The sequence below is a fragment of the Puma concolor genome, chromosome B4 (assembly GCF_028749965.1).
Source record: "Puma concolor isolate L17-30 chromosome B4, mPumCon1.1.hap2, whole genome shotgun sequence".
NCBI lineage: Eukaryota > Metazoa > Chordata > Mammalia > Carnivora > Felidae > Puma > Puma concolor.
Genome location: NC_141673.1, coordinates 127,343,170 through 127,371,148, shown reverse-complemented (window position 1 = coordinate 127,371,148; position 27,979 = coordinate 127,343,170). Strand labels below are relative to the sequence as shown.

The 27,979-nt window shown below is 40.1% G+C and overlaps 1 protein-coding gene across 6 annotated transcripts in view; it reads right to left on the bottom strand.

Moving 5' to 3' along the window:
• Positions 1–27,979, bottom strand: part of TRDMT1 (tRNA aspartic acid methyltransferase 1) — a 78,856-nt gene that overhangs the window by 38,609 nt on the left and 12,268 nt on the right. The window contains exon 1 of one of the 6 annotated variants that reach the window (XM_086714843.1): positions 20,752–22,129. The exons of 2 other annotated variants lie outside the window; for them this stretch is intronic. Coding sequence is in view for 1 of the 4 variants with exons in the window: in XM_025930255.2 (XP_025786040.2) it covers positions 20,752–20,815 (64 nt within the window). In the remaining 3 variants the exon portion in view is untranslated. Of the gene's footprint in view, positions 1–20,465; positions 20,621–20,751; positions 22,130–27,979 lie in introns of those variants that run through there. 3 more of the 6 variants (XM_086714838.1, XM_025930255.2, XM_086714840.1) reach the window with 3 other exon arrangements.

Genomic DNA, 27,979 nt, shown 5'->3' with positions numbered 1-27,979 from the left:
TGATGCAGTAACGGGAGCATGTATATAAAAATGCACCCACTCTAGACAGAACAAATTTGAGATAGATATACAGAGAAAGAAAACTGGCTCCTGGTAACATGATGCGAGCCCCTTTAAGCTGCATCCCAAACCAAGCCTATATTTGATCTCAGTCATTACATGAGTATTTACGTCCTTTATGTAAACCAGTTTGCATTGTTTTTTGTAACTTGGAAACAACAGTTCTAATAGGCATTTAAGAGAACACACACTGAAATATCACTTGTCGCTCTGACGAAATGCATTTCAAATTCCAACTTGGCAAGCAGAACAACATGAACTTTACCAAAAGCCTTGTGAATGAGAAATTAATTAACCAAACAGAACCAAAATTAATTTATCAAACAGAAGCACATCTCTTCATCAAACACTCCTCAAGTGTCCTAAGTTGAGGCAATAATCGCAGGAGTCCCAATTTGGGGGGCAAGGACTTCATTATAGGGTTACCTAACTACCTTACCCTCTACGTGTATTCTAAAGACAGCAAATATGTAGAGAGCACCTGTAAGCTGTATCTCCAAGCTCTTTCAAGGAGCATATAATATTTTCAGTTGAACGGTCTTAACGATTCCTACAAAATTCAAGTTCTGAAAGTAAAAGCAGTCAAATAGAAATTTCAATTACAGGCAATTCAAAATAAAGAATTGTGTATGATCTATTAACATATAAAAGGATGCTGCACTTCACCAATAATGACAGAAATCCACATTAATCAGTTTTACTTATCAGATTTAGGAAAGGTCTTATAAAATGAACACTGTCTAGCGCAAGCGTTTGGAAAAATGTGCCCCTCCTCTTGTTGACCGTAGTATTCATGGATTCAACTCTTCTATCACTAGTCCTAGTGATTCTACTTGTGACAATTTATGCTAAGAAATATTTGGACAATGTAAGTGTAAGACTGCATAGATGTATGAGAACAACCATATTAAAAATGATACCCATATATACTAATGTGGAGTGACAGAAATTTTTAAGGACAAAAAAGTTACTAAATAATCTTGTTCAGTAATAATTCAAGTTTTGTAAAGTGTATGTGTATGTACCCATATTAAGAAAAAAAAAAACAGGGGCGCCTGGGTGGCGCAGTCGGTTAAGCGTCCGACTTCAGCCAGGTCACGATCTCGCGGTCCGTGAGTTCGAGCCCGGTGTCGGGCTCTGGGCTGACAGCTCAGAGCCTGGAGCCTGTTTCGGATTCTGTGTCTCCCTCTCTCTCTGCCCCTGCCCCGTTCATGCTCTGTCTCTCTCTGTCCCAAAAATAAATAAATGTTGAAAAAAAAAATTTTAAAGAAAAAAAAAAAAAAAAGAAAAAAAAACAGCAAATGTCAACAGGGGCTATCTCTTTTGGTACAGAGAATTGGGGGGTAATTTTTATTTCTTCCTTTAAACCTTTTTGGATTATTTGGTCTTTTTCTTAACAATAAGAATAGAATGCTTTTGTAATCAGTGAAAAGCAAACAAACGTAAAACTATTTTTATCTTGGAACAAAAGAATTCAAAGCTTCTCTTGGTTGTGACCCTGAGAAATCACAAAAGGAAGGTATCAAGGACAGACCAAAAAAGTTTGGATACATTCTCAAAACATGCCCAACTGACTGTAAGACACCCCCCCCCCCACACACACACACCAGTAATATAACTCAATGTATTATTTATCCCACAAACTCAACAACAGTCAAAAGAATAAAAAACAAGAATTAAACTACATTGCCATGGTTCTTTGGAGATTAACAAGTAAATAGCATATGGCCAAAAATGTAGAGTTGAAAGCTATCTATTTATATATTTAGAATTCAAAGGATATAAATCTAAATCTGTGTTCTCCATTTTCCCATGACATTTAAGCCTTCCTATTAATCTTTTAAAGGCATGAACATGTTTAAAAACATTTATGTAAATAGTTAAGAAATAAGCAATATAAAGCACGTTATCCACCCTATTACAGGTTTAAATAACAAAGACTTTGTTTTCCATAAGTTTGCTTTGAATGAACAAACCCCTATGAATGTTTCATCACTATAAAAATGTAGAAAATTCTTTGTTGAGATTTTCTTACAATTTAAAAGATCATTTCTGATACACTCATGGAAGTCAATGAAGAAATGATGTATGCATTAGTACTCTGTGCCTAACCAACTATGAATGAAAAAAAGAGTTGTAAAACTATTATCATGTGATCAATCATAAAAATCCCAAAGAGTAAACTAAAAACTCTTCTCTAAGAAAGTTAAAAATAAAAAAAATAAAAACTCCTCTCTAAATTTGTCCTGCTATTCTGAGCCCCTCTTTGCTTTATATAAAGTAGACCTTTCTTAGAGCTTATTCTTTTCATTATTGACTTCATAATGTTTTAAACCCTATCCTGAATTTCTGCTACAGGCATCTCTAAAAGGATTAAGTTTTACAATTTGGCACAGAATCAGAAAGTATAAATTAGCCCTAAGACCTCAGGGGAAAAAGCACTTCAATTATCTCATTCCTCATTTTCCTCTTCTGCATCTCCTCCTGACTATATATTTCTTTGCAAACCTTTTTCCATTAAGCCATGGGGTATTCAACAAATACTGGCTATCATTTTTTACTCAAAACTCTCATAGGCACACCCTACCGAGATCTTTTATTCAGAGCGTGTATGTATGTGTGTATTCACAAGTCCTCAGAAAGAAAGATTTTAGGATATGGACATCTACTTATCTAGCTCCTTCTCAGCTGTGTTTGAAGCTTAGCTCTACGATTTCCAACTATGTGACTTAGGCAAGTTACTTGACTTCACTAAGTCTCAGCGTCTTTATCCATGAAAGTGAGAGAACAGAGGTAATAAAGTACCTACGTCATAGAGTTTTCTGAGGATTAAATTAGCTAACACCTATAAAGCTCTTATATTTGTGCTGGCCATGCAGTAAGTACTTAATAATTGTTTGCCACCATAACTATCAAGAGTTCAAAGATTTTTTTTTAAATAATAATATGGAATATCAAATGCTAGAAAGGACTAAGTGTAAGGACCTCTCACTGCAGGTGTATCAATCAAGGATTCAGGGTTTGAGAGGGCAGTTTGGCAGTATGTATCTAAAGCCTTCAAAACTGCTTTGGCCTTAGCGATTTTATATCTGGGCACATATCCTAAGATGTGGTAGGCAGAACAGTGACCCCCCCAAAAATCCATCCCCATCCTAATCCATGAAACATATAAAAATGTTACCTTACATGGTAACAGGGACTTTTGCAGATATGATTAAAGATCTTAAAAAGAGGAGATCATCCTGGGTTATGCAGGTAGACCCAGCCAGATCACAAGAAGGATGGAAGAGGGTTAGAGTTAGAGGAGATGTGATGAAGGAAACAGAGGTCAGAGAGAAAAACTAGGAGATACTGTATTTGCAGCTTTGAAGATGGAGGATGAAGTCATGAGCCAAGAAATGCAGGTGACCTCTAGAAGCTGGAAAACACAAGGAAACACACTGTCCCCTTGAGCTTCCAGAAGGAAACAGCTTGACAAAACCTTGATTTTAAGATGTTTGACCTCCAGCACTATAAGATAATCAGTTTGTGTTGCTTTAAGCCATTGTTTGTGGTGATGTGTTACACCAGCAATAGGAAACCAATATGTAAGGCAACAATAAACTAACATGAAAGATTTATATACAAAATAAATGCTATGTTATTTATAATAGCAAAAGATTATAAGCAACCTAAATGCCCAAAAATAGTTAATTGCTTTGAACAAGAACTTCCATAAAATGGAATATTACACAACCATTAAAAAACAAGTTGGCAAATATATTTAATGACAAGGAAGGAAAACTTCAAGATATTCTAAGTGAAAAAAGAAAGCTATAGTTTATTTTAATGTTCATGAACACATGTTGAATAAAGATCGAAAAGCTATAAATCATGCAGTGTTTATTACTGCATGAGCAAATTTTTATTTTTAAATTTTCTTCTTCATTTGTGTAGCATCAGTTTTCTCAGTAAACCATAATCTCTGGAGAAAAAGAATACAGCTGTCTTGTCACTGCTGTATCTCCATTGCACATCAGAGTAACTGACACAGAAACCACTTAAAAATTACATGCTGAATGAATGAATACATTTTCAGTGTTTCCTAATTCCATCCCCCCACCTCAAGACTTCTGGCATTCTGGCAGAGTTATGGTTCCCAAGTCCAAATAGTACACTCTCTTACTACAATGGAAGATAAGTCTTGGTGAATCCACTATAAATGCCACATTAATGTGTACAATCATGGGTTTGGATTGGTTAAGTGGGGGACAGTTTAAAAGTGCAAATTATTTTTTTTATTTAAAAAATATTTTTTAACGTTTATTTATTTTTGAGAGAGAGAGTGAGACAGAGTGTGAGCAGGGGAGGGCCAGAGAGAGGGAGACACAGAATGGGAAGCAGGCTCTGAGCTGTCAGCACAGAGCCCCACGTGGGGCTCGAACTCACGGACCGCGAGATCATGGCCTGAGCTGAAGTCGGACGCCCAACCGACTGAGCCACCCAGGCGCCCCAAAAGTACAAATTATTAAACGGGTGAGATGAGGAAGTATTTCCTAATTTTTAAACAAATGTATTATATAAACATAAAATGAACAATAAGTGTAAAAATATGTGTAAATATTCAACTTCACTAGTAATAAAAAATTAAAATGACAATTTTATGTAGTAAACTATATATAGTTTTAAATATTACATTGGCATATTTGTGGTCAAACACTATTAGATATAAACTGGTATATCCTTTTAAAATGCAAGCTGATGGGGCGCCTGGGTGGCGCAATCGGTTAAGCGTCCGACTTCAGCCAGGTCACGATCTCGCGGTCCGTGAGTTCCAGCCCCGCGTCAGGCTCTGGGCTGATGGCTCAGAGCCTGGAGCCTGTTTCCGATTCTGTGTCTCCCTCTCTCTCTGCGCCTCCCCCGTTCATGCTCTGTCTCTCTCTGTCCCAAAAATAAATAAACGTTGAAAAAAAAAATTTAAAAAAAATAAATAAATAAATAAATAAATAAATAAATAAAATAAAATGCAAGCTGACAATAACATCAGTCTTTAAACTGTTCGTGCTCCATGACTTAAACACTCATTCAACATCTGCTATGCAACAGGCACCATTCCAGGTACCAAGGATACAACAGTGAACAAAACTGAATAAAACAAAAAATTCCTCACCCTCCTGGACTTACATTTTAGAAGGGGAGGCAGTCAATCTTTAAAATAGTATGGTAGGCAGAAATAAGTGTTGGGGGGGGAGGGGAATTAAACAGGAAGGAGGACAGGGAGGCAGAGCAGAGAATGTAATTTTTTTTATTTTTTTAAAATATTTATTTATTTTTGAAGGAGAGAAAGACAGAGTGTGAGTGGGGGAGGGGCAGAGAGAGGGGGAGACACAGAATCTGAAACAGGCTCCAGGCTCTGAGCTGTCAGCACAGAGCCCGACGTGGGGCTCGAACTCACAGACCGCGAGATCATGACCTGAGCCGAAGTCTGACGCTTAACCGAGTGAGCCACCCCAGGCTCCTGAGAAAGTAATTTTTGACAGTGGCCAGGGAAGCCCTGAGTAGGTGACATTTGAATAAAGGCAAGGGACTAGTCATGTGTCTATCAAGGAGACAGCATTCCAGGCAGAAGGAACAGCACAGTGGCTCTGAAGCAGGAATGCTCTTGGTATGTTTAAGGATAGCAAGGAGCTCACTATCCCTACTCCACTCTCCAGGAGCTTACACGGAGAAGAGGACAGGGTACATCCTTATTGGCCTTTTCCTATGTCCAAACTCATGTACATTATACACACACACAAACACACACACACGCATTCTGTATATACACTATATATACAAATATACATTGCCCAAGTGTAAGACAACTAGAATGAAAGTCAATACCCAGGGTCTGCAGGAGAATATCCAAAATTATGTGGATATGGCCATTTTTGTTATACAGATGATGACAAGACATAGCTGAAATATTCAAATGACTTCATTTTACATAATTTCTTAATTTAGTTATACAAATATATATATATATTTTTTTTTTAATTTTTTTAACATTTTTGAGAGAGAAAGCGACAGGTACAGACCGTGAGTGAGGGAGGAACCGAGAGAGAGGCAGACACAGAATTAGAAGCAGGCTCCAGGCTCTGAGCTGTCAGCAGAGAGACAGACGTTGGGCTCGAACCCACAAACCGTGAGATCATGACCAGAGCTGAAGTTGGACATCTAACCAACTGAGCCACCCAGGCACCCCTAGTTACACAAATATATTTTAAATAGCACTATCTCATTAGTCCATCTAGAAATATTGCTTTTTCCACTCAAATTTCATGGAATAATTTTATTCTACTTTCTCAGCTGCATCTTTGAAATCAGAGTCTTTATCATCAACAGTCACTTTTAAGTCATCTAACAGTTTTCAAGAGCACATCAACTTCCCTTCCGCGTTCCTTGAGATCTAGCACTTTTTGAGTTCACAAATGATGATGTCACTGGAAACTTTATACCAACCTCAAATACCCATTAACTACTTGTGATCTCCACAAAGTAACCCCCTACCGTATTACTCTGAAAAGTAATTTCCAGGTTTGTTTCCGATGATATCTAATCCATGTAACTACAAGGTCATCCTCCTACAAATTATTTCTAAATCTTTTAATTCATTGGTATGATTTTTCATCAATTCCATCAAGTGACTTCAATAAGCACCCAACAATGTTATGACATTTTTTCAGGCTAATGTAACTTATCTAAGCAACATTTTATTACTTTGCTCTTCAAAATACAGTAATTGAGGAATATGAAGATCCTTCATGAAAACTAAGATATAAGGCCATATTCTCTTTTCAAAGCCTAACATTTTGGGGAAAAATGAATATACTGTATCGAAGAATTTATGACGAATATGTCTATAAAGGCATATGTATACAGGTTTGAGTTTTGTTTTTTGGTTTGGTTTTAAATAATAGAATCACAAGCCCTTTGTTTTTTATAATCACAGGAGAAATGCAAAAGATAATCTCTTCAAAGAAGAAGAACTCTGGATTTTATGTTTCCCTTGGCAAATATAAAAATGCTAACCCATAAGACAGTCTAGTAAAATGATAGATTCACATATTTTCCCCCAAGCCATGGTTACCAACATTCTGACATTTCAAATTTAATAGCAAGGGACAGACAAATGGTCAGGATTAAGTCAAATCAACAGACTGCCATTAAGTTTAAATATTCAAAGACTATAATTTAAACAACTGACTCAGCAACAATAACCACAAGAGTCAATTGAAGCCACAAGAATAAAATGCTTCTGAAGAAGCAGAGAAACTCTGCTACTTTATTAGCATTTAAATGTCAGGGTTTTCAGGAAAAATGTAAGCAAGGTGAAACTACTTACTTAGTATGTCTAATTGGATCTATGAGAGTTCAAAGTCTAACTAGATTGTATTAACTAGAAGTCCTTCATATTCTGGGTTCTTCCTGGACCAAAATTCTCCTATAATTAAGGAACATGCCAAAGCCTATGAAGGTCATGTACATGCTAAAAGGCTCAGGCACTTGTTTCTTAAATTAAGTCTCACTCACTAAGGGATTATTAAATTCACTATTTTGTTTGAACAAAAACTTACTAATGGATGCTGAAGAACTATGACCAACTTTCTGATGGAGTTGTTTTACTTCAGTCCAAGGTTTTTTGCTCAGTTTGTGGCAATTTAAAATCCCAGAATGAAAAGAATTCATGGATAACAGTAAAAGCAACTATTGGTTCACATAAAATAATGGTATTTATAGTATTTTTTTTAAATCTCAACTATATTCTACCTACCCTGCAAAAATGAGATACAAGTCTTTTGCTTTTAGGCAGGGTGAGAGCCGACTGGCACTATTTCTGAAAAGCACTTTTTGGGGGATATTACTGGATGGTCTTCCATGGGCAAAGCAAAAGGCCAAAAGAAATCCTAAAAAGGCTCTCAACACCAACAAATACCAAATTCTACATGCAACCTTAATCTCCCTGTTCTATGATAATAATCCTTCTGTAATTACTTACAGATTTGCTGTCATGTATCAACCTCTTCTATTCAATCTTCCATACAAAGAGGTAATGTTTCTTGACATGAATAAAAGGATAAAAAAAAAAAAAACAAAACACTTGAACTTCATTATTTTCACCATAACTCACTTTAACATATGATTAAAATTCTACAATGAGTTAAAACCAAACACTTGTTCCCAATACACTTGACTCTTTGGAGAAAATTTCACATTTTATCATGTTGTACAAAAAAAAATTATCTATTAAAATGTCACATATAGTCATGAAAACCCTTCAGGATTCTACTTATTTGTCCACAGTCCAACACATACACACACACACACACACACACACACACACGCACATACTGGTTTATCTCCTACATAATTCCTATTAACATCCTTCAAAATACTATCCATGGACCACACTTTGAGAAATGCTGACTTAGCTCATTCCCCCAAAGAAAAATGACCTTTGTGATTCAGACTTAATACCTAAATTTAAACTTATCACAGTACAATAATATCTACTTCAACCTATGCATATTTCATAGCAAACATGACCCTACTACATTTATTCACTTATTCATTCAACAAATAGGTATAAGCAATGTTCCAGACAAAGGCTATCTTATTATAAAATTTACATCCTTGTGAGGTGGGGGAAGACAAATCATAAACAAATAAGTATATAGTATGTCTAACAATGAAAGTACTATGGGGGCAGGGGAAAAAAAAAACAAAACAGAGTAAGCCAGATAGTATAGAAGGGATTGGTTCTATTTTTATATAGGTTGGTTAGAGAATGTCTCAACAGCAAAAACCTGAAGGAGATGAAGGAGCAGGAAAATAGATATCTTGAACTTTCTAGAACACAGATGGGAGCATGCTTGTTTTGTAAGGGGAACAGCAAGGAGACCTGTATTATGGACTGAATATTTGTGCCCCTCTTCAAATTATTATGTTGCAAGTCTATCTCCCAATGTGCTGGTATTATGGGATGGCGCCCCTGGGAAGTAATTAGAATCAGATGAAGTCATGAAGATGGGGCCCTCAAGAATAGGATAAGAACCCTTGTAACAGTCATGAGAGAGCTCACCTCCTCCCTCTGCTCTCAGCCATGTGAAGATACAAGGTAAAGTCGGCACTCTGAAACCTGGACAGGGCTCTCACCAGAATTCAACCACACTGCCACCCCGATCTTGAACTTCCCAGCCTCCAGAACTGTGGGAAATAAATTCTACTGTTTAGAAGCCACCCAGTCTGTGGTACTCCTTTACAGTGGCACAAACTTACTAAGACAGCCAGCAAGTCTGGAATGAAGAAAGCAAGAGGGTAGCACAAGAAATGTGCTCAGAGACGGAAAGGGGCTGGCTCTAGACCAAGGAGGATTGAAGCTCTCATTGAGTGATAGGAGAAACCTCTCAAAGGTTTTAATCAGAGGAACGACTTGTCTAATGCATTTCTAAAGGATCACACTGACAGGGTGTTGAAAAAGAACTAGAGGAGACAGAGCAGAATCAAGGACGGCAGTAAAAAGGCTGTTGCAATAACCTTTTGTCTAGGTTTCCTAAAAAAGGACCCAAGGCGAAGCTTCGCAGCAGATGCTCTTTCTGGGAGGGAAAACCCCAAAGTAGCAAGAGCACAGGACAGTGAGGCAGGGAAGGGGGAAAAGGAAACAGAAGGCAGCGCATCACCACAGCGGCCACAGCTTCACAGGAAAACCCAGCCAGCTGCTCTCTCGTGAAGGACTGGTAGGGCAGGCTGTGTGGACCACCACTCCCCACAGCTGCAGGGGGAAGGATGCATTGAAGGTGACAGGAGCTCTGCAGTAACAACACTATTTGGTTTAAAGCAACACTTCCACATCCCCACATGTATCTGAGCAGGGAACACTGGTGGGGAGACAATGACAGAGGATGTACCTGCTGACTCCTTCACCATGTCTCTTCCGGATGAGAAGTCATCTCATGAGGCACGTATAGGGAAACACTCCTGTGGTTCTCCTTTACTCACACACTACTACTATATTCACAACACTTCTGACACTAGGTGGATATCCACAATTCACTTTGACACTAACCAGAGTTAGCCAAGGCCCCTTAAAAGCCCAGACCCACAAGACTTCCCCAACGTCAGACACCAAGGGCAAGGAGTAGGTCTCTAGGTTACCGATGACTCTGTCTTACTTGGCTACAAATCAAAGGTTCCCACAACCCCTTCCTTGGATTCCATCATTTGCTAGAACAGCTCAGAGAACTCACAGCGACACTTATGTCTGACAGTTGATTACATAATAAAGGATATGATAAAGGATACAGATGAACAGCCCGCTGAAGAGATACATAGGGCAATGTATGGAAGAGCCCGGAGCACAGGAGTCCCTGTCTCCATGGAGTTGGGGTGCACCGCCATTATGGCACGTGGATGTGTTCACCAAGCCAGAAGCTCTTTGAACCCTATACTAGTAGGATTTTTATGAAGGCTTCATCACATATGCACGATCAACCATCAACTTCCTCTCTAGCCCCTCTCCTTCCCAGAGAATGGGAGTGAAGCTGAAAGTTCCATGCTAATTACCCTTAGTCTTCCCAGTGACCACCCCCCATCCTGACGCCATCCAGGAGCAGATCAGAGCCGCCTCATTAGAACAAAAGACATTCCTACCACCTAGAAAATTCCAAGGGATTTAGGAGCTCTGTGTCAGGAACCAGGGTCAAAGACCACATATGAGAACAAAACATGCTCCTAATGCTCTTATCACTCAGGAAATTATAAGGGTTTTAGGTGCTCTGTGCCAGGAACTGAGGGCAGAGACCAATATATAAGTATTTTCTATTGTTGCAGAGGCATGACTCTTCCTCTCCTCTCCACTTCAAGCTGTGTTATCCGATCCCTCCAGGCAGCTTCTGGAGCAACATTTCAGTCTGGATACTGGGGGTGGAATGAGCATTCTGGAAGTGTTAGGGAACGAGGCAACAGCGGCAGAGTTGGGGAACAACACTGAATAAGCAGCTCAGGGGCCAGGGGGCAGGTGGGGCCAAGTGAATCTGGGGTGGTACGCAAATTAAGGTTGATAAAACTTAAAAATGAATCCAGAGATTATGGATGAGGTGGTAAAGGTGAGGCTAGAGAGGAAGGATGGAAGTATCAATAGAGTTTGAAGGGAGATCCCGTGGCATTTGCCGAGATGAGTAAAAGGGAACAAACAAAGATGGCCCCAAGACATGGGTGTGGGCACGAGAGAAAAGGAGACACCTGATATGAGGATGAGGAAGACTGAAGGGGGAAGAAGAAGCAGGAGTTCAGTTTTGTACACCTTTAGAAACAACAGAGATAACGGGAACATTACAAAATCTGGCCTTACAGAAAAATTGCAGAGAAGCTCACTTTAGAGCCAGTCAGTGTTGTCAGCATCATCAAAGGTAATGCACATTAGTCCCTGTGCATCGCCCTGGCACTTCTCAACTCACCAACCCACTGGACCTGGCACCTTCTCCCATGGCACCATCAGGGCCCTCCTGTTGCCCAGAAGGCATTTCCCAAGACGCGCTCTAAGGAACGTTATCTTACAGGATGCTAAAAAGTGTGACCCCCTTCCCCACTTAGAAAAAAAAAAAAAATGTTCCTTACTCAAATACATATGGAAAGTGTGGATTTAAACCACACAGCACCCTTTTTGCAGGGCTTCTCAACACTTTTGGTCTATTAACGTGTCCTGAGACTTTCATGGGACAATATTGTATGAAGAGCTTCCTAAACTTATTCGACCATCAAGGCAAACTGATTAATACCTCTCAGAAGGCTACGACGTAGGATACCAGCCAGGAAATGGCAACTAACCCAAGAATACATTTTAGTCTTTATTTTACTTGGCTTTTAATATCAAATCACTCCTTAAAATCCTCTCCTCCGTTTATTTTCATGGCACAGTGTTCTTTCAGTCCTCCTTCTCGCTCTCTAATTCTTTCTGCTCAGTTTCGCTCTGTGAATACATCTTCTCTACCTGGCCACACGAAGTCGCTGCCCCCCAGCATTCCATCTTGTTGGTCCTCTTCCCTACACTCAATACATACACAGAAACAAATCTTTATTTCTGGTCTCATCGACCCCTCGGGCCAAAATTGACAAGCAGCTGCCCATGTGGCATCTCCGTGGGTGGTACAGACAACTCAAAACTCTGCAAGTCTAAATTGGAACCTATTATTGCTCTCCCACCTTGACAATCCCATCTGATAAACTACCCACGTCATAAACCTAGGAAACTGACACTCAAATAACTACCAGGTTTTGTTGATATTTAGATCCTGTATATAATCTAAGTCATCGTCTCCATTTATTGGCTCTGCCTAAATTCGTGATCTCTGGACAATAATCTCCTCACTGGCCACCATGCCTCTCTGCTCCACTTGCCACCACTACCACATCATGGTCACCCAAAACAATTTCTGGAACACAAACGACAGTTTCATTAACTTAACTTTCATTTGCTAACCAGACCTAGGAGATAAAAATCCAAGCATCTTATCAGGTTGTATGGCCTTGCATGATTTGGTACTTCATAAAAATCTATTTTCTAATAGCATTTATATTGCAATGAGATTTTAATATTTGTAGGTCTCCACACAGACCACGCTATTTCACGTCTGCGTGTCTGTACAGGATGTTCCTTCTGTCCGGTATAACTTTTCCCTTCTTGACTATCTGAAAAACTCTATCTTCCAAAATCCTGCTTGGAAAAAATATCATAACAAAATGGAATAGCAAATCACCAATTATAAAAAAAGAATAAACCAATGGCAACATGAACACAGCACAAAACAAATACAAATAACAAGTATATGATAATGTTCGACTTCCTAAGTAGCCTTAGCAGTATTAGTTATGACATATTATATACTAGGAACTATACCACCTCTATGTATACAGTTCTATCAAGTCCTCCTACCAAGCCTGTTAGGTTAGTTATTATCCCGATTTTATCAATGAGGTCATCCAATGCAATTAAGTAGGGAAAGCCAGCTACAAAACACTGTGGGAAGAAGAAAAGGTGCTAAGATTTACTCAGTACCTACACTGTATTTCCTACATCCGCTGTTCCATTTAACATCATTCACAACACCCTGTGAGAAGGTATTACTGCATCCGTCTCACAGAGAGTTCAGGCTCAGAAAGTCACACAACTTTCCAGGACTTATACAGCTCATACTTGGCAGTTCGGTCTGACTCCTAAATAATGGCATTCATTTTGTCACTCAGAGAAATATATGGAGTAGTTCCAAAAGCATTGAATAGGAGGCCAGGAAAATGCACAAAGTAGATCCAGCGAGGAAACCTATTCCCTAGTGGATAAGGAAGCTTTCTAGAGAATCAAGAGGGTGAAACAGAATTTTCTGCTCTCTTCATTGCCCCTCTCTTTTACCTCTTCCTACATATTCATTTCATATTATCTTCTATAGCTATAAATAATTCTTTCTTTCGCTGATCTAGTCCTGCAGAATTCAAATCTAGTCTGAAAGCTCTTTGACAACTTCAAATACTTAATAACCAGCTTTTTCTAAAGGCCATTTTTAACAACATGTAATAACTTTCTATAACTTTAATATTTTTGGTAATAGCTGCCCGTATTTACTGAGCACTGACCACATTCCGAGCACTAGTGACGCGCTTTGTGTTTATTAATGTATAATTTTCATACCTCCGCTTTGAGGTAAGTACTATAATTGTCCCCATTTGATAGAAAAGGAAACAGGCACGGAAAGTTTAGTTTTTGTCCAAGGTCACAAAGCTAGGAAGTACCAAGGCCTTCTGACAACAGAACCGTGTCCTGTCGACGAGAAGATGAAATGGTCTCTCCCTGAAACTGTCCCACACAAACACTGTCTGATGCTACTATCTCCCAGTGCCAAACACAGGAGGATTTAAGACCAAGCTGCTACAAAAACAAGCCACCATATTTCAAATTATGTGACGCTACCAAATAACTGTCGGGGACGGTTTAAGTATCAAATATTAAAAGGCTGAGAGAGCATTTGAAAAATAGAAAAACCGTGACAGCTGAAGGATTCCTACAAGCATCTGGCATGTGAAGTGTACGTGTTCCTGCTCCTGATGTTTCTTCCATGTGAGCGCTTTCTGTTCATTTCAACCCCCTCCCCCATCCCAACCCTTCACCACTTCCATGGGAAGGAAGAGTGACCGCTGTAATCAATGGGCTAATTTGAGAAGAACCAACTGGGCCTGCTGGCTCAGCTCCACCCGTCTTCCTCTTGGGAATAAGCTACCCACAGGCAACATGTGTTCTGCCTGCTTCTCCAGCTGGGCCCAAAGGTGTGCTGCCTGATCGTCTGGCTGAATATTAGCTGACCCATCTGGCCCTCTCACTAAGCTACATCCTCCGACGCAGACTTCATCAGGAATAAAAAGCATACAAATTCTTATTTCCTGTTTGCCTTCCTCCTGTTTTATTTCTCTCTTTGTTCAGAAGTACGAAGAGGGATATGGTTTATTGCGCCCCTAAAAGCCCCAGTAGGTAGGTCACAACACAAATTAAACTGGTCATCTACACGTTAGGACAGGGTAAATGATCTGATCTGTGCAAAACAGTAATACTCTGTGGTGAAGTAAACGTTCATTTTCAACACATAAACGATAGGTACGTCTATCATCCAATGGAAAGTTAGGGTTCTCCTCTGTTGAATATACAAAATCCATCCTACATATTTCATCTTTGTATTTCAAGTTTGGAAAAAACAATCTGATAACTTCTATAGATAATAGAGAACCGATGATACATATTTTCAAACGGGACAAATTTTTACATCACTTCACTTTAAATCTGGTAAGAAGTCTTAAGAGTAACGATGGGGAAATAGGCCAAAAAAGAGGACATTTTTACAATCCCAAAGACAATAAAAGAGAAAAAAAAATTAAGCGGCTCAAATTCTAGCCCCTTACAGCTACTGCTCCAGAAACATCCCCAGGTGACATTCAGACCTACATTTAATAATAATAAACTTGCCAGATTCAGTTTTAAGCACACCTAATTCTAAAGTGGTTTGGGAGAGTCCCAGGTTGGCATATAAGTCATTGAGAAATGAAGATAAAGAAATTCAGAAAATAACTAAAGACTGACAAGTGGCTTAACATTTTACCAGAAAATATTAAGGCTGAGTAACTCCTACTAAATATGATTAAGTGTTATGTAACTAAAACTCAAAATCAACACCTTTAGAAATTATTTGGTAGAGCAGGCCTTTTTACTTTTAAGGATGTCTCAGTGGCTGACTCTCTCTCTCTCTCTCTCTATGTAAGCTAAGTGTCCATGTGTTTATTGGTCATCTGTGTATTTTCTTTGGAGAAATGTCTATTTATGGCTTTTGCCCATTTTGGAATTGTATTGTTTTTTATTCTGTTGTAGGCGTTCTTTATATATTCTGGATATTAATCCCTTATGACATATATCCCTTAATCCTTAATGATATATATATATACATATATATATGTATATATATATATCAGCTAGAGCTTTCCTTTATTCAACACTTTAAACCACATTTTACTTTTTTCCTGATACCACATTTTATGAGAGAAACAAAATCTTATTAACAAATAAGATTTACCTCTGCAGGTAAATCTTATTTACATCTGCAGCTTGCCTTGCAGGCCCCACCAACATATAACTCGTTGGGGCGCCTGGGTGGCGCAGTCGGTTAAGCGTCCGACTTCAGCCAGGTCATGATCTCACGGTCGGGAGTTCGAGCCCCGCGTCAGGCTCTGGGCTGATGGCTCAGAGCCTGGAGCCTGTTTCCGATTCTCTGTCTCCCTCTCTCTGCCCCTCCCCCGTTCATGCTCTGTCTCTCTCTGTCCCAAAAATAAATAAACGTTGAAAAAAAAAATTTTTTTTAAAAACATATAACTCGCAAAACAACCTCTCCCACTGCTTTCTGAATGGAGGTCTTTTCATTTCATTAGCCAAGAATTTATAGACTGTGTAGGCATAAATAATGTCAAAGCAGTAATAAGTGGACCCTATACAGTGCAACATATTTTAAATAATGTGAAAGATATTTGTTATACATGTGGCCATCTAGAATCTCTGCCTGTGTCTTTTATGTTTGAAAATTTTACCATATTTTGAGTCCCTTCTTTCCAAAACAGAACCCAGAACTCACTCTCCCAGCTTTCCTTGCTGGCAATGGGATCTAATGTGCACCAATCAACTGCATCCATATACAGCTTTAATTCAGAAGTAGCAATGTGAGGAAGCAAATGAAAAAAATCCATCATTCTGGTGACAGAGATGGTAGAAGCATCCACCCTTCAGGAGAAAACAGTGATGACACTTCTCACACGTGGCCCCCAGCAGTATCGGGGAAAGCGGTGATGTCGGTATGAAGCTGTGTAGGAGCAGAGCCCAGAATGTTGTTTGAGAAGTGCACCTAACCTCTTTGCTGGGTGTTATGTAGATTCTGTGAGCTTCCAAATGTGTGTGTGTGTGTGTGTGTGTGTGTGTATTTTTTTTTTTTTTTTTTTTTTTTGCTTATGTTAGCTAGAGAATAGATTATGTGGTTTGTAATGAAGAGTTCTGTATTATATAAAAATTTGGGCTAAAAAAACCATGCTTTTATCAACATAATGGTAGAATGATTACCAACTCAATAATAAACTCAACAGCCAACCACAGACAACCTGTCACAAGTGTAGGACTGTGCTAGAAGCTAGACAGGAACAAAAAGAAATACCAGAAGATATGGAGTAGGTAAACACATGGACATGCAGATAAGAAATAAAGTTAAATGAAACTCAGAAGATAAAGAAGTATCTACATAGTGACTGCAACAATATAAGAGCACATTGCATTTCCTTCTTAAGATGAAAATTTCAATTGAGGTATTAAAATGTCCATTGGTTTTCACACAAAACTATCATGCTGCCCAAGCAATTAAATTTATCTTTTAAAATTCAGTTATGTGGAAGCAAGTATCTGCAAATCATATAAGTCATAAGGGATTAATATCCAGAATATATAAAGAACCCCTACAACAGAATAAAAAACAATCCAATTCCAAAATGGGCAAAAGCCATAAATAGACATTTCTCCAAAGAAAATACACAGATGACCAATAAACACATGGACACTTAACTTCAGTTGTTAGAACAATCAAAATCAAAACCAAACTAGAATATCACTTCACACCCTTTAGGATAACTATTACCAAAAAATAAATAAATTAATTAAAAAATATATATATATACATACACACACACACATACCCATACACACACACACACAAATATATTGGAATAAGGAATCATTTTGATAGATGGAGAAATTGGAACCCCCCCCCCCACATTGCTAGTACAAATATAAAATTGTGCAGCCACTGTGGAACAGTTTGGCAGTTATTCAAAAAGTTAAACATAGAATTATCATATGCTCCAGCAATTCCACTCCTGGGTATATATTCAAAAGAACTGAAAGCAGGGAATCAGATACGTTGAAACCAATACCCATAGCAGTATTATTCACAAGAGCCAACAGGCGGAAACAACCAAGACCATCAACAGAGAAATGGATAAACAAAATGTGGTATATGCATATAATGGAAAACTATTCGGCCATAAAAAGGAATTGAAGCACTTCTGTGTTACAAGATGGATGAACCTTGAAAACATACTAAGTGAATCAGATACAAAAAGGAAGAGATGATGGGGAGTACTTGTTTAGAGGGTACAGAGTTTCTGTTTGGGATGATGAAAAAGTTCTGGAAAGGATGGTGTTGATGTTTGCACAACACTGTGAATTTAGTTAATGCCACTGAAGTGTACACTTAAAAATGGTTAAAATGGTACCTTTTATGTTATGTGTATTTTACCACAATAAAAAAATGTTTCGATCATAAACCTTATCTAGAAATCTGAAGTTATTATTCCTCTTGTGCTTATTATTATATAAACTGTAGATTCAAGTAGTGGATTTAAACATAAAAATGGCAGCACAGCATGGTTAAGAGGTCAGGTGCAGAAACCTGGGTTACAATACTGGCTTTACCACTAACTAGTTTATTAAATCATTAACATAGAGCCTGACATGTAAAAGGTCCTTAATAAATACTGCAGTTAGTGCTCTTACCTTTGGTCTTTCTTACTGTATAAAAACCACATGGGAAACAGCAATGCATTTTATTACAAAAAAATTTTAAACTTTGGTGCATCAAACAAATGAACACCGGAATACAAACATGTGGGGAAAATATTTGCATCAGATATGATTAAGAGTCAATACTCCTTATAGGTAGGCCTGAAACCAAAAGGTGAGAGTCCATCAAGGTGGAGACACAGCAGGAAGGCTACTTTGAATCACAGGGTCAGCCACGGAAGGCTACTCTGAAGGGGCCACATGTGAACTAAGACAGGAGACATGAAATGCAGCTGCAGCGGAAAAGTCTGGGATTAGAGCACTCTGGATAGAGACGACAGCAAAAACAAAGGCCAGAACATAATAGGAACCTGGAGGGTTTGAGGAGCCCAGAGAAGGACCAGTGAGTCTGGATATGAGAAGGAAGAGGACAGTGGCACATAAGGTTGAAGAGGCAGACAGAAGCCAGATCTCCAAAGCAGAGGAGAAGACGGGACTGTGATTCTAACCTCAAAGGGAAGCCACTTAAGCAGGGAAGTGACATGATCTGATTTACTGTGCAAAAGATCATTCTCTTTTGTGGAGAAAGGGTGGAGCGGGGAAGAAAAGTAGAAGCAGGGGAGCAATTGGGAAACTATTTTAATAAAGCTTACATTCAGGATGGTAGCAGTAGTAACAGAAGTATGTGTACAAATTCAGGTTGCAGTGGTTAATAGGAGAAAATATACTTATATTTCATTGAACAAAAAAAACCACAAGTTAAAATTATACAATTTCTCCTATCAAATTAGCAAAGGTTAAAAAATGGATATTACAATTCCTAATGAATATGTAGTTCAGGGAGGCACTTAATTTGCTGTATTATCTATCAAAAAACCTTTAAAAAGATTCTCACAATTTTACTTTGTTAAGTGGCACACAGTCTCTTAATGTTAAACAAATTAATTTCACTTTTGGAAAAAACGGTTAAAGAGAAAATTAGAATTTATGCGCAAGGATGTAATTGTAGCACATTTATACTTGCAAAAAATTAGGGGATAATCTTATGTTCAACCCTTGAAGAGTAGTTGAGTTACAGTTTATGACAAAGTACAAAACAAGCTTTAAAATTATGTTCATTAAGGGTTTTCAAAACAAGGGGGAAAATGCTGACATTATAAAATCTTACAAAATTAACTAAGAGAATAGATAGTTCCAGAATTTTCTCTTTTTTGAAACTTTATTCATTCATTCGTGTTAAGTGATCTCTACACCCAACATGAGGCTGGAACCCACAACCCCGAGATCAAAAGCCCTGTGCTCCTCTGACTGAGCTAGCCAAGCACCCCTAGAATTTTCTTTTGTTTTCAAGCTAGTAAATTTTGATAAGAGAAGTGAACATAGAGAGCCAGAAAATAATTGTAAGTAATAAAAATTTAATAATCACTGACCTCATCTACAACCAAATATATATGCTCAGAAAACTGATCATGCTCAGCTCATTATATATTCTCTGTATCTTACAGTAGTCTTTTCTTACCCTCGAAACTAAAAAAAGGAAGCAGGCAAGTTTCAGTTTTGTGGTTGTCTTAGTAATTTAAGAATAAACACGCATGCTCCAAGTCTATTTGTCACGCTGTTTCTCCAGTGCCTCGACAGTACCTGGCACAGTACAGGAGCTCAAGAATTATTTTTGAGCAAACGTCACCAAAAACGAAACCTTTCAGCTCCAACTTATCACTAAAGAAATTTAAAATCTCAAAATCGAAGACGTACATAAAAGAGAAGTACTAATAATTTTTAATGCTTTGAGTGGCTACAATGTACTACGCACTATTATTAAACATTTCACTCGCCTCATCTCTAATCCTCACAAGCCTTCTCTGAAAATAGATTATTTTTCACATTTTAAAACCAGGAAACATGTTCAAAAATGTGAAGGACCTAGCCCAAGGTCACAACGAAGTTTCAACTCCGCTCTCCTGGCGCCAAAGTATCTAGACAAGACCAGCTGTTTCTTTTCAAAGGCCACAAAGGAGCAGGTTTTGACTCAATGCCTTCTCTCCACAGTGTATTTAGGCTTCCCTAACTTCGACCTTGAACTGCAGCTATCCCTTCGAAAGTCCATCCCCTCACCGGCCAAGACCCCCAGCGACCTCCCCTCCCTCGTCTCCACTTCGTCCAGGGCAAAAGCAGCAGGTGTCCACGCCTCTAGGTGGCAGCCACACTTAGAATTGGGGACCCGCACCAGGCAGGGGCTCGCCTCTCCCCCCTTCGCGGGTACCATTTTAGTTTGAGTTTCTAGCCTGGCCTCGCCGATGAGCACTCACAAACGGAGTCCTCTGAGACGTGGGGCCGCCCTTCAGGCATCGCTCGGGGCGGGAGGAAAGGAGTCTCCGCCCGCAGCGCCGGGCGGGGACGGAGCGCTGGGGCGGTTTCCAAGACAACCGAGCGCCCCCTCCCCCTCCATTCTCCGCCCCCAGCGTCTCGCCGCTTCGCCCCTCCCCCGCACCCCGGCTGTGAGCAGCGCGGAGGGGTGAACGTAGGGAGAGGCGGGGTGTGCTCCTCACCTCTCAGCGCCTGGTGCATGCCCCCAATGCCGCTGTACAGCTCGAGGACCCGCAGGGGCTCCATCTCCACGCCGCTGCCGCCGCCTCGCAGCTAGGCCTGCCGGTTCCCCATCTCGTCCTTCCTCCGCCCGCGCTGCTCCCTCGCCTCTGGTTCCGCGGCTTTTCAGTTCCCCCTCTCCCGCAGCTCCCGCGCTCGGAGAGCTTCAAGCAGCTTGGGGCCCCGGGGGTGACAGGGGTCAGCGGGGGGACAACGGACACAAAACAGTACGGCCTCCCAAGTGAATAGCAGCCTGATTTACGCTCCATCTTCCTGTCAGAGTGCATTCAGGGACTTTGGAAGAAAACACTAAGCCGGAGCTCCGTAGACGGGCGAAATCTACCTTTGCCTCAAAGTGAATTAACACAGACAGGTTAGAACCCAGAAAACCTCATTTTCCAGGCTCGCTGCTTCACTGTCACTTGGAAGCCTTAAGTGTCCAGACCTCACTAACGTTGGTTTTGTGCACGTACCACGTGCCAGGTTTTGTGGCTGTGCTGGGGTGACAGAGATAAACCAGCCTCCTCCCGCGAGCGGGTCCCAGAGTTAGTTACAAGTTCAGAATTCAGCGGCCATGCAGCAGAGAGCCCCTGTGCACGCCAGGACAGAGGACGCTTGCTGTAATTGTTAGTGGGGTTCGTTGTACTTTAACGTGGAAAGTATCCTGAACAGAGGATCTGCTGTTAATATAACGCGGAAGTATTTATGTCCCTCCAAGTGCCGGGGCCTTGCTTCTCCAAGATGCTCCAGTGACCACGTCGTCAGAAGCCGGATCACAAAGTAAAACATGGCCATGTGCAAGGGAGGAAATGATCTCATGGTGTGGTGTCATATTGTTCCCATTACCACCACACGTTAACTTTTGTTAGGAAAAACTGGGGAGTGCCACTTGTAATAAGTTAAGAACTGATTTGTTAGAAACTTTGCAAGTGCCCCAATGTAATGTTATAAACAAAAGTATGACTACCCTATCTGAATTATGAAACTGCTCCATTTTGATGTTTCCTATGAAACTTTTTCATTGTAAATGTGTATTGGCCTTTAAATGTTTTTGTTGGTCACTTATTTCAGATACGAAGGGTGGCAGAAAGACAGCAGAGAACAGAATCTTAGCCCTGGCATTGGCAATAACTGATTATGTGACTTTGCACTGAGCCTGGTTTCCCCATCTGCAAAATAAAAGGGAAGGAAGCAGGAGAAATGGGTGCTGAGGGCCCTGCAGCTCTAAGATTCTAAGCCTAAATTAGTGTTTGAGAAAGCGAGTCCCCTTTTGGCCACATGTTAATTATCTGCTCAAATTGAAATTATCCAAAAGACATTTTTTAAATCTGGTGTAAACAAATGTACTCTTTTTTTTTTTTAATTTTTAAAAAATAATTTATTTTTCAGAGAGAGAAAGAGTATGTGAGTGGGGAAGGGGCAGAGTGAGGGGAAGACACAGAATCTGAAGCAGGCACCAGGCTCTGAGCTCTCAGCACAGAGCCCAATGCAGAGCTGGAACTTGTGAACGGCAAGATCATGACCTCATCCGAAGTCAGATGCTTAACCGACTGAGCCACCCAGTTGCCCCCGAACAAAGGTACTCTTAAGCCAACTTAATTTATGGAAATCATATATACACAGTAACATACAAATATATTGCATGAAACAAACTTTTCTAGTATTTGTTACATAATATTAGTACAATAAACACATCAGCACCTATAAAGGGAGCTATGTAGTCACAATGATTTATATACGGTCAACAACCAAAATGTTACACAAACCTAGAATCTGTTTAGCATGGGTACTATAAATCAAAATAAATATGACCAACGATCTTACCCTGTAGGGGAGAGACAGGCCAAAACTATGTGGACGAGTTCGTGGAAAATGCCAATCTCCTGAGAGGGAGGGAGGTAGACCCCCATTCCTACACAGGCTGATTACAAACTGTTCACGCTGATCCTTAAGGGTCTTCACAATATAGCCCCCGACTTATGTTTCTTTCTTAACTCTGTTTTCTCTCCTTCTTCAGCTCTGCTGCAAACTGGAACAGTGGGCATTCCCCAAACATCCTTCGTGTCTCAGTTTCCCCACTCGCGTTCCTTGCTCATGTTCTTTATGTTGCCCAGAAAGGCTAGCCTTCTTCTCTAAATTCTCTGTTGAACGGATTCTTCCTTCTAGAATCCTAGGCTAGAAACCCCGACGTGTTTGGTTCCCTGATCCATACCTTGCCAGCGTTCTGAAATAGAGATCCTACCTGTTCCTATCGTGAAATCTTTTCAATTCTTTCCAACCCAGTTTCTGCCTGACCCACCACATCTGGATACATGGTATTTCCTCTCTAAAGCATATCACGTGTGATAATCATTTCAAGACTGAAAACGTTCGCCATAATCATAATGTGCAACCATCTCCGTGGAGACAACTATAGATGTTAGATCTCCTCAGATTAGGTAGGCATTCACGTCCAAACCCTGGCACAAGTTGTGTGAGGTGAGGGTGCCACAATCAGGAGTAGTTCAGGAGGAGGACAGGATGGGGAGCACAGAGAAAATGAGGACACACATTGATGACTCTTTCCCAAAGCAAATTACAAATGTTCTTAAAGGGGAAAAACAGCTTTCTAATCCTACAGTTTCCCATAAAGTTATCCTCAGTGACATGTCCCACAGAGCTTATATTCTAATTACAGAAGCTCAGCACACTTTCTGACAATACAAATATCAAAAATCAAACTTGAGGACATTCAGTGTTGTTTTCCCTCAAAACACACAAAATACACTTGAAAAAAAAAAAAAGCCAAAATGCTAGTTAACATCTGGCACAAAGGAAGCATATCAGACTTATATGGAGCACAATATAACACTAAGACTATGTTAAAAAAAATAACAGCATATCTCAGTTATTTAAGAGCTCATCGTATAACTTGAAATCTATCATATTTTGTTCTTCCTCTCCTGCCTGCCATTCCCGTGAACATTAATATCCAACAGAACTAAGACAGTCCGCCAAATGTTTAAAATACTTTTGGCAATCATCTTTGAGTTTCATGATCCAGGCCATTCTTTATTCCCCAGTGAAACGTGATGTGGATTCTTACACAGCCTGGCCGAAGGGAGAGAATACCCTGTTTATGCAAATTTGAATGATGAATACATTACATTCTGGTTTCACCCAGCAAAAAGAATGGTCTTTATGAATTGCATGGAAAATAAAAAAAAAAAGTAGTCATGTGGGAGTAAATTGGCAATAAATGTCCTCAAGAGAGGAAATTGTATTCAGAAGGGATCTGAATCAGAAAGGCCCTGAGAATTCATCTTCCACTTGCAACGTCCTGCTTATTCAAGAAGGCCTTTACATCACAGTACCGATGCGCCAGCATTAGGCCTCAGCTGTGAGCTGTTCCTGAGGGGCACAGCATACTTCACAGAGGGAGACGTTTGCAGTGAAGGCCTTAAATTAGTAGAACATCGTTGTTTATAGTCACCTAAAATCTATTCTTTCTGCACTGATTTTGAAGACCTGTCCCTCTTCGATAATGAGAGCCAAAGAGCGTAAACAGGAATCGTGGGTCTGCTGCTTCCTAGCTATGCAACTTTGGGCAAGTCACTTACCCTCTCTGAGCCTAAGCACATGTCTAAAATATGTACAAATAAGACATGTGGTGGCTGTGCGGGCTAGAGGACAATCTGAAGCGCGTAGCCCAATGCCTAGCACAACATAAAAGTGTGTTTCATAAACAGCATCTATCGGATGACGTCGTCTAAGTGATTTCATTCTCGGTCCCTTCAACTGTGTCCAACAGCGTGATTCTGACCCCTGCAATTGCTCATCCCCCAATTGGGTGATGCCGGTTTTAGGAGCCACAACTGAACAAGGTCACATCAGCACGCTGCAGAGAGGTGCTTATGGCCACAGACCTCTCAGGGCCCTAAGTGGGGGTTGTGGATGGCGTCTAGGAGTGGTCTGGCTTGGAGAAGTATGGATGCGAGGCTGGAAGTCTGCAAGCCAGAGGCATGACTGAGGGGGTGCGGAGCCTAGGAGTGCTGGAAGTCAGTAGACAGCAGCACACATAACTGTCTTGCTCTGAACTCCCACCAAGACCCAGGCAGGTTGAGAGGTAAGTCTACAGGTCTGGCAATCTTAGGGGAAAATTGTTAGTGACCTCACCCAGGATGCATCAGATACATGAGTTGCTGAGACTGGGGGTGGAGTAAGGGGAGACCTAGTAATACCATCCGATCACTTACTGACTTTATGTGCCAAGCACTGAAGAAATATTTAGCTTAAAATGGTTTTAAATGGAAAAACCTCTAACCTATTTCCAGCCATGAAAGTGCCAATAATAAAAACAACTTCGTGCCTTCTGTCCCCTGAACATAAGACTATTTTACCAACTGTATTGACCCTCCAGAACCACACTGTCCAATAGGGTAACCGCCAGCCACATTTGCTGATTGAAGTTTAAATTAGCTTAATTAATATTGAAAGCGTAGTTTATTAGTCACGCTAGGCATGCTCCAAGTATTTAATAGCCACATGTGGCTGATGGCTACAGTAGTGCTCAGCCAAGAGAGAACACTTCCATCATCACAGAAAGTTTTATTGGAGAGAGTTGCTTGAAAGTCAGTCTCGTGAAGTCATGACCTTAACAGGTAGCCCATCAATAAATGAACAATGTTGAAGTGTGCAGCAAGTGCTTAATTATTGTACTATGAACACTGATTTAAAATAATTCCCCCAAGGGGCGCCTGGGGTGGCTCAGTCGGTTAAGGGTCTGACTTTGGCTCAGGTCATGATTTCATGGTTCATGGGTTTGAGCCCCGCATTGGGCTCTGTGCTGACAGCTCAGAGGCTGGAGCCTGCTTCGGATTCTGTGTCTCCCTCTCCCCTGCTCATGCTGTGTGTGTGTGTGTGTGCGCGCGTCTCTCTCAAAAATAAACATAAAAAAATAGAAATTAAATTAAAAATTAATAAATAAAATAAGTGCCCTAAACCATAAAGACTCTTAAATACAGAGAACGAACTGAGGGTTGATGGGGGTGAGTGGGGGGGACGGGGAAAATGGGAGATGGGCATTGAGGAGGGCACTTGTTGCGATGAGCACTAGGTGTTGTATGTAAGTGATGAATCATGGGAATCTACTCCCGAAGCCAAGACTACACTGTATATACTGTATATTAGCTAACGTGACAATAAATTATTCAAAAAATCACAAAATAATTCAATTCAATTCAATTCAATTCAATTCAATTCAATTCAAAAGTGTCCTAAAGATATAGAGGAAAAGGAACTCACACAATAGCAAACCTTGTAACCAAATATTTCAGTTCTTCCTCTGATGTCCATTCACCTTGTTCACAAACTGTCACAAAAGAAAAGAGGCAGGAAACAACAGGTGTGTTCTTTCAATGACATGATGAACTTCCAAGAGAAAAAGAACAGATGGAAAATGATGAACTTCATGGTGTCTTGAAGGAATAGTACTTTTATGAAGTGTACTCTAGGGACTTCCAGTTGTAAATACTATCTTATGCTTACCTCAGAAGAAGGAAGAGAATAAATGTGTTTTTTTTAATCAGAATCATGAGGAAATGTAATTCTAGATTTTTCTGCTGAAAAGCATAGAAACCATGCAGTTGGCCCTATAGCTTACCATCTCAAAGTACTCGGTCACAGATGTTTGACACTGATTTTTCTCTTTCAGATTATATCTGAAATGTCTAATTTAAAAATGTTTGGCAGTAAATGTTAAAGATTATATTTCAGTTACATTAAAGATAGGGGGGTTCTCTATCTTTAAAACTGCTCTCCTACACCCATGGAAATTTAGAGCCGGAAGAAATCTTAAGGACTATTTGCCAGCGTTTTTCCAACTATTCTTAGATGTAGAACCTTTTCTTCGAACAAAATTTCCCCTAGGATCAGGCACAGAGGGTGTGTTCAGACACACACACGGATACACACAGCTGTTGTGTTGTTAAAGCATGGGTAGTAGGGGCCCAGAAGAACTCCGGATCACCTCCCCTACCCTCACCCACCCCTGCAGCTGCCTCTAAGTGACCCCATATGACCCTGATTTCACCCAGTCTTCATCTGACCTCCAGAAAGTTGAGGTCACTTGCCCAAGCCCATGACAACAGGGAATCTGTTATTTGGGTTTCCTTCAGAGGTCTTTCTAGGGCCAGCTATATCACAAGTTAGTACAGAAGATACTCAGAAGGCTCAGCTGTCCCACGCCTGCTGGGCCTCCACCCCGAGAAGGAAAGCCAAGGATCCAAACTAAAGCAGCCCTGATTCCCAGAATACACTGCTTCCTGAGAACAGGTTGGCCTGAGGAATGAAGGCAACTTTTGAGATCCATGAAGGTTACCTTAACTGATAGGGCAATGCGTTTTGTAAAGATTAAACAAAAAGGTTAATTCTGCTTCACAAAAAAGAGACAACCTCAAAGATGCATGACTAAAATGTATAATAGATTCTGGGCCCAGTTATTTCTACAAAGACACCTTGATGCAGTGCAAGGAACATGGTCCTTAGAATAAATGAGTCAATATGAATCCTGCCTCTAATACTTTCTTCATTTATGTAACAAGGGTAATATTTGCTAGCAAGGTAATGTCTGTATTTAATCAATAATTAATCGACACAGGTAAAGAGAGACAGTGAGAGAGAGAGAACCTCAGTAACGTGCCTAGAACAATGAATACCGGATTCCTTCCCTCTCTGAACAACTGTGTCATAACATAAGTTACATTTCATTCTTTTCTAACAATTACACAGAGCGAACTGTTTTCCTGGTCGGTATGCTTTCAAAAAGGGTATATTACCAAGATACTAATTTGCATTTTCTCTACAAGATGTCTTTCCTTATTGTTTTCTATGATAGCCTTTGTTATGTCAGGCAGGAAAACTAGACTCATGATGGGAATAGAAGAGATAAAAATGAAAGAGAGCTATTCGTACTTTGATCCTTTTCTCTGCTAATTCGTCAAACCTTCAGAACTGTTTGAAGTAACCAAATCCCCCTAGCCAGATCCAGCAAGGCCAGGAAGAGGAAAGCATGTACACACATCCCACATTCGCCACACATACACACACGCTCTATAAAATACTTCTTCTTCACAGCCTTTTTATTTTTTAATTGCTACTGTTGTCAATACTGACAAATTAAAATCCAGATCCAGAGAAAAGTCATATAAAAGC